At 35.3% G+C, this 14,902-nt stretch overlaps 1 protein-coding gene across 1 annotated transcript in view; it reads right to left on the bottom strand.

Moving 5' to 3' along the window:
* The window catches only part of DHX40 (DEAH-box helicase 40), a 47,790-nt gene that overhangs the window by 17,088 nt on the left and 15,800 nt on the right, over positions 1–14,902 (bottom strand). The window contains exons 8-12 of the mRNA XM_055333899.1: positions 14,648–14,747; positions 12,413–12,499; positions 12,093–12,275; positions 7,575–7,655; positions 5,977–6,134 (exon numbers count right to left, since the gene is read on the bottom strand). Coding sequence (XP_055189874.1) covers positions 5,977–6,134; positions 7,575–7,655; positions 12,093–12,275; positions 12,413–12,499; positions 14,648–14,747 — 609 coding nt within the window. The remainder of the gene's footprint in view (positions 1–5,976; positions 6,135–7,574; positions 7,656–12,092; positions 12,276–12,412; positions 12,500–14,647; positions 14,748–14,902) is intronic.

Raw genomic sequence — 14,902 nt, 5'->3', positions numbered from 1 at the left:
CTGGCATGGAGCCGGCTTCTCCCTCTGCCTGTGTCTCTGCCTCTCTCTTTCTATGTCTATCCTGAATAAATAAATAAGTCTTAAAAAAAAAAAAAAAAAAGGAACACAATGTTGAAAGACTTACAATGTCTGATTTCAAAATTTATCATAAAGCTATTTAATCAACACAAAGTGGCAACAACATAAGGATATACAAACAGATAAATGGAATAAAATAAAGTCCAGAAAGAGTCATACATATATACCATAGATTTTTCTACAAAGGTAACAATGCAGTTCAGTGGGGGAAAGAAATCTTTTCCATAAATGTGCTGGAATAAGTGTATTTTCACAGAGGAAAAAAAAAGTACCCTAGACCTCAACCTCATACCATATACAAAACTTAATTTCAGATGGATCACTGTACTAAACTTTATTAAAAGCTAGATACTGGGATCCCTGGGTGGCGTAGCGGTTTGGCGCCTGCCTTTGGCCCAGGGCGCGATCCTGGAGACCCGGGATCGAATCCCACATCGGGCTCCCGGTGCATGGAGCCTGCTTCTCCCTCTGCCTGTGTCTCTGCCTCTCTCTCTCTCTGTGACTATCATAAAAAAAAAAAAAAAAAAAAAAAAAAAAAAAGCTAGATACTGTAGAGCTTTTAGGTAAATATCCATAGAAATATGAGAGAGAAATATATTTTCACGATCTTGGGGAAGGAAAAGATCTTTTAGCAGTCAGAAAGTAGTAACCACAAAAAATAGTAACTGATTTAAACTTCTCAAAATTCAAAAGCTCCCCTCATCAAAAGCCACTGTTCAGAAAGTAACCAGAAAAGCCCAGAGTAGGAACAACTTACATGCAACTCATACCTACCAAATAACTTGTATCCAGAGTAAATTAAAAACTCTGAGATTCCATAATTTTTTAATAAATTTAAAGTATGGGTAAAATTTTTTAACAGACAATTCACAAAGGAAGACAGACAAATGGCCAATAATCACATGAATGTATAAAAATATTAGTTAGCAGGAAAATGCAAATTAAACCATAAGGAGGGATCGCCAATATATAATAGAATGTATAAAATAGAATAGAATGTATAAAATAGAATGTATAAAATTAACTGACAGGCAACATCAAATGTTGAGGAAGACATAGTACAAACTGAATTCTCAAACATTGCTGATGGAATTTTAAAATGGCATGGCCATTTTGAGAAAAGGGTTGGCAATTTCTTTTCTTTTTTTTTAAAGACTTATTTATTTTAGAGAGAGCAAATGAGAATATAAGCAGGGGGAGGGGCACAAGGAGAAAGAGAATCCCAATCCCAAACCAACTCCCCACTGAGCCTGAAGCCCAATACAGGGCTCCATGAGGGAGGGAGGAGGAGCTTGATCCCACAACTCAAGCTGAATGGGAAACACATGCCTACTCAATAATGTAGCAATTTGTTTCCTAGGTAGTTAACTAACTAAGTAATGAAAATATACATCTAAAAAAAAAAAAAAGAAAATATACATCTATGAAAAACCTAGACAGGAATATTCAAAGCAGCTTTTTTTTTTAAGATTTATTTTTTTGAGAGAGAGTGTATACACTCGCAAGAGAGTGAGGGTGAGAGGAGTAGAGAAGCAGGGAGAGGGACAAGCAGACTCTGTGCTAAGCCCCAGAGCCCAACTCCAACTCGATCTCAAGACACTGAGATCACAACCTGAGCCAAAACCAAGAGTCCATTGCTTAATGGAGTGTGCCACCCAGGCACCCCTTAACAGCTGTATTTATAAATAGCACCAAATAAGAAACAATTCAAATGTCTATCAATAGAATAATGGTAAAAACTTAATTGTAGTATGTCCATACAGTGGAATTACTACTCAATAAAAAAAACAAAGCACTAATAAATACAACATGGATGAATCTCATTACATTATGTTGACCAAAAGAAGCCAAACACAAAAAAGTACATATTATATAAGTCCATTTACATGAAGTCTCAGAAGAGCCAAACTTAAAAAAAAAAAAATCGAGAAGTGGCTAACTGGGGGGAGGTGGGATAGCTAGATTCTGACTGCAAAGGGGTATTGAGGAAATTTTCTGGAGTGATAAAACTGTTCCATATCTTTTTTTTTTTTAAACTGTTCCATATCTTAACAGGGGTATGGGTTATATGGGTGTGTGCACTTTCGCAAAACTAATTGAATTATACAACTTTCATACGTTTCAAGACATGTACATTTTACCTCAAAATAAAAACTGTTAGCAGACATTGGTATATCTGAGGAATCCTAAAACTACTTTTGTATATTCTAGTGACAATGGACAATTAGAATATGGACTCTGGACTAGATAATAGTATTGTGTCAATATTAAATTTCCTAATTTTGGTAAATGGACTATGGTTAAATAAGAGATTGCCCTAATTCTTAGTAAATATGCATATCAATATTTTGTGGTGAGAGTGTAATATTCTCAAAACATTCCCTTTTTTATTCTAAAAAAGAAATAAAATGCATACATATAGAGATAAAGAAAGAGAAAGAAGAATAATAACGCAAATACAGCAAAATATTAAAAACTGCTGAAACAAGGTAAAATGTGCAAAGGAATTCTTTACTATTCTTTCAACATTTCTGTAAGTTTAAAATTTTATAATTTTAAATTTTATAAAGGTAATTAAAAATAAAAAAACTAACACCAGGGGATCCCTGGGTGGTTCAGTGGTTTGGCGCCTGCCTTTGGCCCAGGGCGCAATCCTGGAGTCCAGGGATCCAGTCGCATGTTAGGCTCCCAGCATGGGGCCCGCCTCTCCCTCTGCCTGTGTCTCTGCCTCTCTCTCTCTCTCTCTCTCTCTCTCTCTCTCTCTCTCTCTCTGAGTCTATCATGGATAAATAAAACCTTAAAAAAAAAAAAAAACTAACACCAGAGTGGTTTCATCTATTTAAAAATTCCAGAGGAAAAACAGCTCCTTTTTCTGGCCTTACAAGACTATAGACTGGATCACCCTAATCTAATCTAATTCCCTGGGTTTACAAATGAAGAATGAAGTCCAGAAAAACTAGGCCAATAGTCAGATAATTAGGTTTCAGGGAGTCAGGTTAGAACCCTGGTCTCTTGACTCTTACTTCAACACTCTATAATACTTTTTAGAGCATCTTTGGCTTTGAAAACCAGCCAAACTTACTTATTTACTCACTTTTTAAGTTTATTATTAAAGGATAGCTGAGACACATGCTACATTAGGTTCAGGTGCACAACATAGCAATTCAACGATTCTTTACATTATTCAATGCACCACAGTAAGCGTACTTCCTATAAAACATTATTATAATACTACTGACTGTATTCCTTATACTGTACTTCTCATCTCCATGACTTATTTATTTATAACTGGAATTTTGTTTCTGTTAATTCCATTCACCTATTTCACCCACCCCCCTACCCAACACCCAGCCAACCTTACTTACTGCATATATAGTCTTTGCTAGAAAAAAAAAATTGTATATTACTAGAAACAAAATTCTGACACTTAAGACTACAATCTAGAAAGTGAGAGGGAAAAAAAAAGACTACAATATATTTGGGATAGGCAGCACATGGATTAAACCAGAGTACTTTTATAGAAAAATGTATCCTCCATTATTGTCTTAGCAATAAATAAACCAATCTGGACACAACACTCAGCCTATAAAGGGATATGGCCAGTATGATAGCACATACTATTGTTAGCCTTGGCTGCAGGCAACATACACTGTCTATTCCAAAGCTTTTTTAAAATTAATTAATTAATTGGCAGGGGACAGAGGCAGTGGGAAAGAGAAAATCTTAAGCAGGCTCCATATGCAGGGGCTTGATCTCACATCCCTGAGATCATGACCTGAGCTGAAAACAAGGGTCAGAAGCTTAGCTCACTAAGCCACTCAGGCTCCCCCAAGAGGCTCTTTAAAAAAAAAAAAATTGTGATCCTCTCCACTCCCATTAGGAGAAAATAAACCTGATGAAGTAAGGTGTGTCCCATACTGACACACCAAGAAAGGAAAGAAGTAGAAGTTTAAAGACATTAGAAATCTCAAAATAATTCTTTGGATACAACGGCTGAACTTCCATTTCTTTTGAGTCTAGGGAAGAAAAGTTAATATATTACTAATGTACTATAACAGGGCAAAGTTCCACAATACTATCTTCCTTTACCAGTGAAAGGAAATTAACTCTCAGCCAGGAACATTATCAACTCTCTATTTCAAGCGACTCAGTTAAAGGATAACAAAATGTAAAATTCGTTTATCCTCAGTTCCATCCCTCATAGGGCTAGATATATGGGAATAAAAAATGCCAGTCAATCACTGGAGAATCTAAATAAATGGAGACATATTTCATGTACTTGGATAAGAAGGCTCAATAACTGTCAAGGTATCAGTTCTTTCCAGCCTGACTTACAGATTCAACATAATCCCACCCAGGTAAAGGACCAGCAACGTATTTTATGGATATCAACAATCTGGGTGTAAAGTTTATATAGAAAGGGAAAATAGCCAAAACAATATTGAACTGTTTTGGAAGGGCAAAGTCAGAGAACTGACCCTATCCAACTTCAAGAGTTACTACAAAGCTCCAATAATCAAGACAGTGTGGTACTGACAAAACAGGAAAAGAGATCAATGGAACAGAACACAGGAGCCAGAAACAGACCCACACAAATACAGTTAAATGATCTTTAACAAGGAAGAAAAGCGTTTCAATGGAAAAAGGATAATCTTTTGAACAAATGGGGCTAGAACAAATGGACATCTAATTCCTAGAGAATAACATAGGAGAAAACCTAGAGGATGTGATAGAGGATGGTGATAACTTTCCAAATACAGCACCAAAGGCACGACCTGTGATAGAAGTAACTGAAAACTAGACTTCATTAAAATTAAAAACTTCTGCTCTATGAAAGACAACATCAAAAGAATGAGAGGACAAACTACAGACTCAGAAAAATATTTGCAAAAGACATACCTGATAAAGAACTGGTATCTGAAATGTACAAAGAACTCTTAAAGCTCAACAATAAGAAAATTAATTAATTAATTTATTTATTTATTTATTTACTTATTAGTATCCAATTTTTAAAAGATCTGGGGGCACCTGGCTGGCTTAGTTAGTAGACCATGCAACTCTTGATCTCAGAGTTCTAAGTTTGAGTTCTGTGTTGGGTGCAGAGATTACTTAAAAATAAAATCTTTAAATAAAGTAACATAAGAAAATGAATAGACCTGAATGGACACTTCACCAGAAAAAGATCTACAATGGCAAACAAGCATATAAGAAGATGGTTAGGGCAGCCCGGGTGGCTCAGCGGTTTAGCGCCACCTTCAGCCCAGGGTGTGATCCTGGAGACCCAGGATGGAGTCCCACGTCAGGCTCCCTGTGTGGAAACCTGCTTCTCCCTCTGCCTTGTGTCTCTGCCTCTCTCTCTCTCTGTGTTTCTCATGAATAAATAAATAAAATATTTTTAAAAAAAGGAAAAGAAGAAGATGATTAACACCGTATGTCATCAGGGATCTGCATGGTAAAACAAGATACCAGTACACATTTATTAGAATGGTCAAAATCCAAAACAATGACAATACCAAATGCTGGTGAGAATGTGGAGCAACAGGAATTCTCAGACTCATTGCTTATAAGAGGGTTTGGGGGTTTGGGGGAAGGGATGTAGGGATAAATAGGTGGAGCACAAGGGATGTTTAGGGCAGCGCGATTATTTAGTATATTACTGTAATGGTGGAAATGTTTCATTACAGATTTGTCAAAACCCAAAGAATATACAATACAGTGACCCTTTAAGTAATCATAATCTATCAATACTGGCTCATCAATAATAACAAATGTACTACATGAACAAAAAAACGTTAATAATGAGCAAACTGTGTGCATCTGTACTTATCCTCAATTTTTCTTTAAACCTAAAACTGCTCTAAAAAATAAAGTCCATTATTTTTTAAATAAACTTCTTACCAGGTCTAATGAAGACATTTTCCACAGACAACATTGCTGCTATTGGAAGTAGTAGATCTTCACAATCCAGAGAAGCAGCCTTTATTACTGCACATGTGAGATGTGGAGGGAGAGGAAATTCCACCATAGACAAACCCAATCTGGTCACATGGCCACTCCTTAACAGAAAGAAAAAGTTCTTAAGTCTTTCTACCTTGAGAGAGTACAAAGGAAATGTTCATCTTCAGAAAGATCAGATACAGTTTATATTACCTTAAATCAACTCCAGAAATTCAATTCAATATAAGAAACATGACACATTGATCATTGGTAAAGAAAACGTTAAGATGATATATTCCCTGCTTTCAAGGGCCAATACATCCAAAAAATAAGCAGTGAGGCAGAATAAAGTACATTTAAAAAAAAAAAAGAGAGAGAGACAAAATGCTACAGAAGCATAGAAGATGTCTTCCAAGAAATCAGAGAATAATTACCAAATCTTTCCCCATCACACAATCATGAGAACCAAGACTCTGGCTCTCTTATTATTTAGATATATACTCAGCCTAATGCCTGGCATTGAAATTATACTCAAAAATTACTGTAAATGGGACGCCTGGGTGGCTCAGTGGTTAGGAGTCTGCCTTTGGCTCAGGGTGTGATCCTGGTTTAGCGATTGAGTCCTATATCGGGATCCCTGTGAGGAGCCTGGTTCTCCTTCTGCCTGTGTCTCTGCCTCTCTCTGTCTCTCTCATGAATAAATGAATAAAAGCTTTTTAAAAAAATTACTGTTAGGGATCCCTGGGTGGCGCAGCGGTTTGGCGCCTGCCTTTGGCCCAGGGCGCGATCCTGGGGACCCGGGATCGAATCCCACGTCGGGCTCCCGGTGCATGGAGCCTGCTTCTCCCTCTGCCTGTGTCTCTGCCTCTCTCTCTCTCTGTGTGACTATCGTAAATAAATAAAAAAAAAAATTTAAAAAAAAAAAAAATTACTGTTAAATAATACCAGATATAACATAGTTTACCATGTAATTTTTAAATTCAGAATTATGGCAAAGAAAAACTGAGGAAAAATGCTAACTTCATATAAAATAATCCATTCAATTTAAACAAATCATTTTCTACTGATAAAGGAAACTATTAAGAACCCTATTTTAAAAAGATTGAGGGGGTGCCTGGGTGGCTCAGTCAGTTAAGCATCCGACTCTTGATTTTGGCTCAGATCATGATCTCAGGGTCATGGGATCAAGCCCTGCATCAGGCTCTATGCTCAGCATGGAGTCTACTTGTCCATCTCCCTCTGCTCCCCTGGCTTGTGCCCACGTGCACACACTCTCTCTGTGTGTGTGTGTGTCTCTCTCTCTCTCAAATAAATTAATTAAATTAAATTAAATTAAATTAAATTAAATTAAATTAAATTAAATTAAATTAAATTAAATAGAAACTGGGGTACCTGACTGGCTCAGTAGGTAAAGCATGTGATTCTCAATCTCAGGGTCGTGAGTTTGAGCCTCATGTGTGGCACAGAGTTTACTTAAAATAAAAATTAAAAATTAAAAAAATAATAAAATGAAACAAAGAAATTAAGATCTGCTGTGGTTGGTTTTGTTTTTGTTTTACCTGTCAATAGCATCACACTGGTAAAGTTGTTTAAGAGCTTCCAAAATAAGTCTCTCATTAGGTGGATCCAAATAGGGAAACCTGTGTGTTTAAATGAGATATGAGTGAGATTCCATTTTTTGACCACTGTAAGATTTTATACAGACTTGAAAATTTCTTTAAAAATTTTTACTTGATCTATTTTCAAGCCCTCTTCTCTCTTTTTTTCCTAAGCATTCTGATCATGAGCAGCATTCAACAAAGGAAGAAACTGTTTTTTCTGAATCACACTCTTTTTTTTTTTAATTTTTATTTAAATTCTAGTTAGTTAACATACAGTACAATATTAGTTTCAGGAGTAGAATTCAGTACTGAATCACACTCTTCTATTTAATTTAGAAGCATTTCTTTTTGATTCCCCCTTAGCTAGAACACTCACCATTCTTCTCTACTTATCCTAATCCTGCCCCATTCTTCATAGCCAATGTCAAATCTACTCTGTTCTGTAAACCACAGCTTTTATTACAATTTTATTATAAACCAGTGGAGAAAAATTAATTGAATGTGGGCAAACATTACAATTAACAGTACTTTAGCATGGCTTTTAATAAAATGGTTAAGTATAGCTGATTAATTTTACCATATTTGCTTTACATATATTCTTATTTTCTCCTTAATTATCTGAAAACAAGTTGCAAATACAATGCCAATTCACCCCAAAATACTTCAGCATGCATCCTCTGAAAATAGACAGTTTAGAAGCATTTGGGTGGTTTAGTCAGTTGAGTATCCCACTCTTGGTTTTGGCTCAGGTCATGATCTCAGGGTCCTGAGATGGGGCCCACATCTGGCTCCACAATCAGCACGGAATCTACTTAGGAATCTTTCCCTCTTCCTCTCCCTCCCCCTTTTCCCCTCCCCCACCCACATGCACACTAGCTCTCTCTTAAATAAATATCTTTGAAGATAACCAAGCATGAACATTTACATACATATTGTATTATTAAGAACAATAATTACTTAATACTCTCTGCACTGGATTACTTTTTCCACCGCAAGTCTTAGATGATTAAGTCATCTACTCCAACTTCTCACCTTGAAAAACTCCAACAAAGGACAAAAGGTCCAATACCTTACACAAAAGTCCATCCAAGGATTCACAGCTCTACTTAAAAACAAATAAACAAAAATCTCGTAGACTGTTCTATAATCAGTTTTCCTACAACTTGTACCAACAAGTCCTGGTATCTTCTAGAGCAAGAGTCGACAAACACTTTCTGTAAAAGGCCAGACAGTAAATAGTTTAGGTTTTGTAGGCCATATGATCTCTGTCACAATTATTCAGCTCTGCTGTTGTAGCAAAAGCACCCATACTTGAATGAATATGCATGGCTGTGTTCCAATAAAATTTTATTTACAAAAACAGCCGGTGAGCCTGGACCATAGTTTTCGACCCCTGTCCTAGAGCAATACCAAACTAGTCAGCTTCCTCTTCTATATGAGAGCCCTTTCAGATCTGTTAAAAAAAAAAAAAAAAAAAAAAACTATCATTATTTTTCTCCCTTATTTACCAAATTTGTCAAGCATTCTTTGTATTATTTGCTTTCTAAGAGTGCTTCCTTTGGCAGCACATATAATAAAAAAATATTTGCTTTCTAAGAGACCCAACATACCTAATTACCATCTTTCAGAAACACTCTAGCTTGTCAAAATTCTCATAAAATGTGAGGATATCCAAAACTGAACTCCAAATGTAGAGTGACCAACAGGAATGCTATAATTCCAGTCATCAGGATATTGCAATCTATTAATTAAAGTTTATGCCAGTAGGAATTTTTTATTGTTTTCTTAACAGAATAGTAATTGCAAGCTCATACTAAGTTGTGGTGATCTGATAATTTCAGATCTTTCCCACGTGAATTTCCTTAATGTATAACCAAAACACAGGATATAAAATGTAATCTTTCAGACTTTTGCTTGTTGATTTTTGTCCAAGGTTCTGGCTTATTGAGATCATTCTAAATCTTCCGGTTTTAATCAACTACTAATTAGATATCTAGACATTTTCCAAAAATCTGATAACCATGATTTTAATATCTTTAATAGTTTTATTGAAATGGTCATGAGGAAAGAGCAAAGTTCAGCATACTATCAGCCAAACTTCCATCTAGGCTATGCTAAGCCATTAATCAATACATTCTGGATTTAGCTATTAGGCAGCTATAATCAGCAGTACTGTCATCTTATTCACAAAGATGTCAAATATAATCTTATTATATACTGTGTAGAAAACAAGAGATATATTAGGTTATTGTTCAATAAATTCTTATAGTACACCCATTATGTGGACTAGTTTTGTCCTCAAACTGAAAAGAAAATCGTTTATTTTAACATATTTTTCATGAACCAGTTTGAGCCATACAGATTATTATAAATCACCATCAAATTCTCTAAAACCATTTTTCTAATAAACTAAGCTAGAATTTGCTAAAGATCAATTTCAAACATACTGGGTAATTAATTATTTCCAGATTCCACCCTTTTCCTAAATAAAGACGTCAAAAATTGTATTTCTCACAATTTTCTGGCAACCTATTCTGCATAATTTCTCTTAGATAACCCTAAATCTGCAAGTTTTTAGTACCATGGAAATAATGTATAAAGCCTCAAGTCACTCATTTATGGTCATTAGGTTTTATCTTATTTCCTAATCCATTGTGGTCATCAATTCCTTACCTAGACTTGTTCTTATCTTTCTGATTTTAAAAACATTCTTGATAGAGAAAAAAGAAGCAAGACAATAATTGAAAAGCTCCATTTTCTTTTTTTTTTTTTTAAGATTTTATTTATTTGAGAGAGTGAGAGACAAAACAGAGGGAGAAGGAGAACAGACTCCTGCTGAGCAGAGAGCTGAACCCCAGGACCCGGAGATCGTGACCTGGGCCAAACGCAGACTCTTAATCAACTAAGCCACTGAGGCACCCCTAAAGCTCCATTTTCCTTCTGTCATCTATGAGTACTCTACCATATATCCCAAATACTGGCTCTATTTTTCCTTATACTACACACATATTAAAAAGAGAGAGGAGGGAGACACTCAGCTGTTTCAGTTGGTGGAGTATGTGACTCTTGATTTTGGAGTTTTGAGTTTGAGCCCCACACTCAGTGTAGAAGTTACTTAAAAATAAAATCTTTAAAAAAAGAGAAAGAGTTGAGAAATCTTTTGTTTGTTTCTAGCATTTTGGAACTTTTAGTTAACATTCTAAGTCTTAAAACTTAAGATGGAAAAATAACTCAATGCAGATGATATTAAGTAAGTATGATATATATTCTTAATTATATGCCACTCTCAATATTCTTTTTTTCTAATACATGTTTATTCTTGATTATATGTTGCTTTGTAATTCTATTATTCACAAAAATAATAATATTATGAATGTTATTTTAAAACCTAGGTTCATCTGAAAGCTTTCTGTTTAGGGATTTGGATTTCTTCAAATGATCCTTCTTTCTCATTGGAATCATTCATGATTACAGTTAGAATTTCATATATTATATGGTTTCCTCTTTTTAAAATCTATGTTCTCATTTAGAAAATATCTAATCTTAAACTGTCCAAAATATATTTTAATTGGCTTTCCAAGAGTATACAATACATATTTGGGTACGCCTAGTAATTATTTTCCTTCTTATGAATTTAAAGAATGCATGGTCACCTTCTAAGGTTCCAGTTTCACATTCGCAGTCAATTTAGACTAAAATTAAAAATCAGGGACACCTGGGTGGCTCAGCAGTTGAGTATCTGCCTTCAGCCCAGGGCATGATCCTGGAGACCTGGGATCAAGTCCCACATCAGGCTCCCTGCATGGAGCCTGCTTCTCCCCTTACCTGTGTCTCTGCCTCTCTCTCTCTCATTGTCTCTCTCTCTCTCTCTCTGTGTGTGTGTGGGTGTCTCTCTCATGAATAAATAAAATCTTTAAAAAATAATAAATTAAATTAAATTAAAATTCATCATTTCCTTTACCATGTATAATATGAAATTTCAAGCCCCTACAACAATGTTCTATACTATGCCAATTAATTATATAGTTTAACATTTGAGTAATTTAACAGTTGTTCCATTCTTTGTTTCATGTGTCTGAATCTTATTTCCCTAACATAAGTTAAGTTTAGTAAAAGCAAAATACTACCACAGAGTATTACTCTATCTCTCAAAGTACTTGGTACAATGCTGGTCATACAAAAGATGCTACCAGAAAACCAGTTTCTGATTGGAATAAAGGTCATTATATATCTTCCATTACAGATGAACAGTGGTCACTAAATGATCCAAATAAACATCAGCATGAATATTTAGGCCAAGGTTAAAACAAGAACAAGGAATCAAATCACAGGAAAGCATTGCAAAGAAGCCTTTTATTTGGGTTTAGCTAAACCTCGAAATGAAAGGGATGTAAGAGTCAAATACTTCAAATGAATTCTGAAGAATAACATGGCTCCATCCTAACAAATTTTTCTTTTTTCAAATTGTCTACATACCTTATAACATCGTGTATGGCAAGGCACTTTAAGGTCAGAACTACAGATGTCAAACTAGTTCTCTTAATCTCAGGGATCACATGGTCAGGCATACACTGGTTCCAAAAATCTTTACTATAGATCCGAAAGCATTTTCCTGAGGAAGTCCTGCCAGCTCGGCCACTTCGCTGTAATGCCTCACTCCTTTAGAAGCAGAAAAAGAGAAGTCCCCAAAACATACTGTAAGTTTCCTAAGTAGTTAACATCATACCCCTAAAACAGTTAAAAATTATCTATCAAGTTGTTTTTTGGACAAAAAAAGCTTTGATATAGAAACTTACTTTGAAATTGGAACCACCTCCAGGATGTCCAACCCTAATCTGGGATTGTGATTTAACTGCTTCACAAAGCCACCATCTACCACATATCTAAGAAAAACGAAAACCAGTTAAGTTTCTAGAAAATAAGACTTGATTTTTAGCTACTTTGGATTCTCCTTTTCTACCAAACTAACAACTACATGATGACTTTTATATTAAATGTAAAGCCTAAAAGTCAAGAAATGAGAATGCCTGTACATCACTAATGGAAATGTATAATTATTAAGCCAATGTGCAAAATGATTTGAAGCTTCCTCTAAATGTTAAACACAGAACCACATGACCCAGAAATTGCATTCTTAAGTGTGTCTCAAAAGAACTGAAACAAGTACTCAACCAATATTTGTAGGCATATTTTTGTAGAAGCACTATTCATAAGAGCCAAAAGGTAAAAATAATCTAAATGTCTATTAACTATTAAGGGATAAATGGATAAACAGATTATAGTATATACATACAATAGGATATTATTCAGCCATAAAAACAAATAAAGAGTTGATACATGCTACAGTGTGGATAAACCTTGAAAGCATAAGTGAAAGAAGCCAGACACAAAAGGTCACATACTATATGACCATTCATATGAAATATCCAGAACAGATCTCCATAAAAACAGAAAATAGGTTGGTGGTTGCCAAAGGCTGGAATGGAGAGGGGCATGGGGAATAACTGCTTAAAGGATACAGGGTTTTACTTTGAAGCAATAAAAATGTTTTAGAAGTAGAGGTAGTGTTAGTGTTTATACAACACTATAAATGTATTAAATACTGATTGTTCACCTTTAAATGTTAATTTTACATTATGTGAATTTCTCCTCTAAAAAACAAACTTGCAAGACACATCTAGACCACTCCTAATAGGTTCAGAACCTAATTCCAGGTAGCCTTTAACAGTATCATTTAAATCAATAAAACAGAGAACAAGTCAGGTAAACAACTAAGTTAGGAATAGAAGTAAGTCTACCATTCACTAAAGGAACATTCCAAAAAAATATTTAATGACTTTTGTCTTTACTGGAAACAGAAAATTAAGAGGTTAACCTACTCTGAAGAAATGACAGCCCTTAGTGAAATATTTATTTTTAAAGTAAAGGAGAAAAGCAAAGGAAATTAAATTTCCTCTCAGATCCAGGTGATCATTTTACCCAAAAGAAAGATAAAGGATCTTTGAGATTTAGGTCTAGTCTTCCTTTGGCAAACAGATAGACTTTTAGTTAAAGACACAAAATATACTGGATAAAAGATAAATATCCAAAAGGACTGTGGTTCAATAGGGTAAAAGAACTTCACATTAACTATCAGTCTAGACTTAAAATTTCCCAGTGTTTCTCCATTAAGTATACTCAAAAATTTGATGGCATCTTTGATTACATTAAAAATAAGAGACTCACATCATAGTTCATTTCACAAAAAGGTGAGAAAAGTGAGCAACAGTACCTTCAGCTAAACACTTGGACATAAAACACTTAACTCCACCAAGTGCAGGTGCCAGGTGAGAAAGAAATATTAAATCATCTTAGATATATGCTGATAATGAGTATAGAAAAACAGCTTTGGTTTTTTTTGTTTGTTTGTTTTTTTATTTATGATAGTCACACAGAGAGAGAGAGAGGCAGAGACACAGGCAGAAGAAGGAGCAGGCTCCATGCACTGGGAGCCCAACGTGGGATTCGATCCCGGGTCTCCAGGATCGCGCCCTGGGCCAAAGGCAGGCGCCAAACCGCTGCACCACCCAGGGATCCCAGAAAAACAGCTTTGGCTTTCTATTCAATGAATAATGAAACCCATAAAGCATGACACATAATCTTAAATTTGGGAAGAGAAAGCTACAAATTGCCAAGTTCAAGTAGTTAAAAGTATGATCAAGAATACTATGTGTAGGGCACCTGGGTGGCTCGGCAGTTAAGTGCCTGCCTTTGGCCCAGGGCGTGATCCTAGAGTCTCAGGATCGAGTCCCACAACAGGCTCCCTACATTGAGCCTGGTTCTCTCTCTGACTATGTCTCTGCCTCATGAATAAATAAATAAAACCTTAAAAAAAAGGGAGGGGGGGAATACTATGTGTACCTCCCACTCCATTTCCTAACCATGGCAATCAATAATTATTAAAAATGGTAGGTGATTACAAGTAGGTGAGAAGGAAATTAGTGGAGGGCACCAAGGAGCAAACTCAAAGCTAACTGGCTTAAAAGTTGTACCTGATTCCATCTATTGTCAAAGATGTTGCAGAAATATTGGTGGATATGACACATTTTCTAATTCCAGGTGGAGGTGGCAAAAATATTCTTCTCTGTTGATCTAAAATACATGTAAAGAGCAAATGTTAATTTACAACATGCATTTATCAAATTCCACGTTTGAAAAACTTTCTTTTCATTAAAAGTTATGTTTCCTTCACCTCTTTAACTATCTTGAATTCAAAATAGCAAAATTTATCTTTGCTCACCTTTACT

This window comes from Nyctereutes procyonoides, unplaced genomic scaffold (assembly GCF_905146905.1).
Source record: "Nyctereutes procyonoides isolate TBG_1078 unplaced genomic scaffold, NYPRO_anot_genome, whole genome shotgun sequence".
Taxonomy (NCBI): Eukaryota; Metazoa; Chordata; class Mammalia; order Carnivora; family Canidae; genus Nyctereutes; species Nyctereutes procyonoides.
The sequence above is the reverse complement of the archived record's forward strand: the minus strand, read 5'-3'. Positions and strand labels throughout refer to the sequence as shown.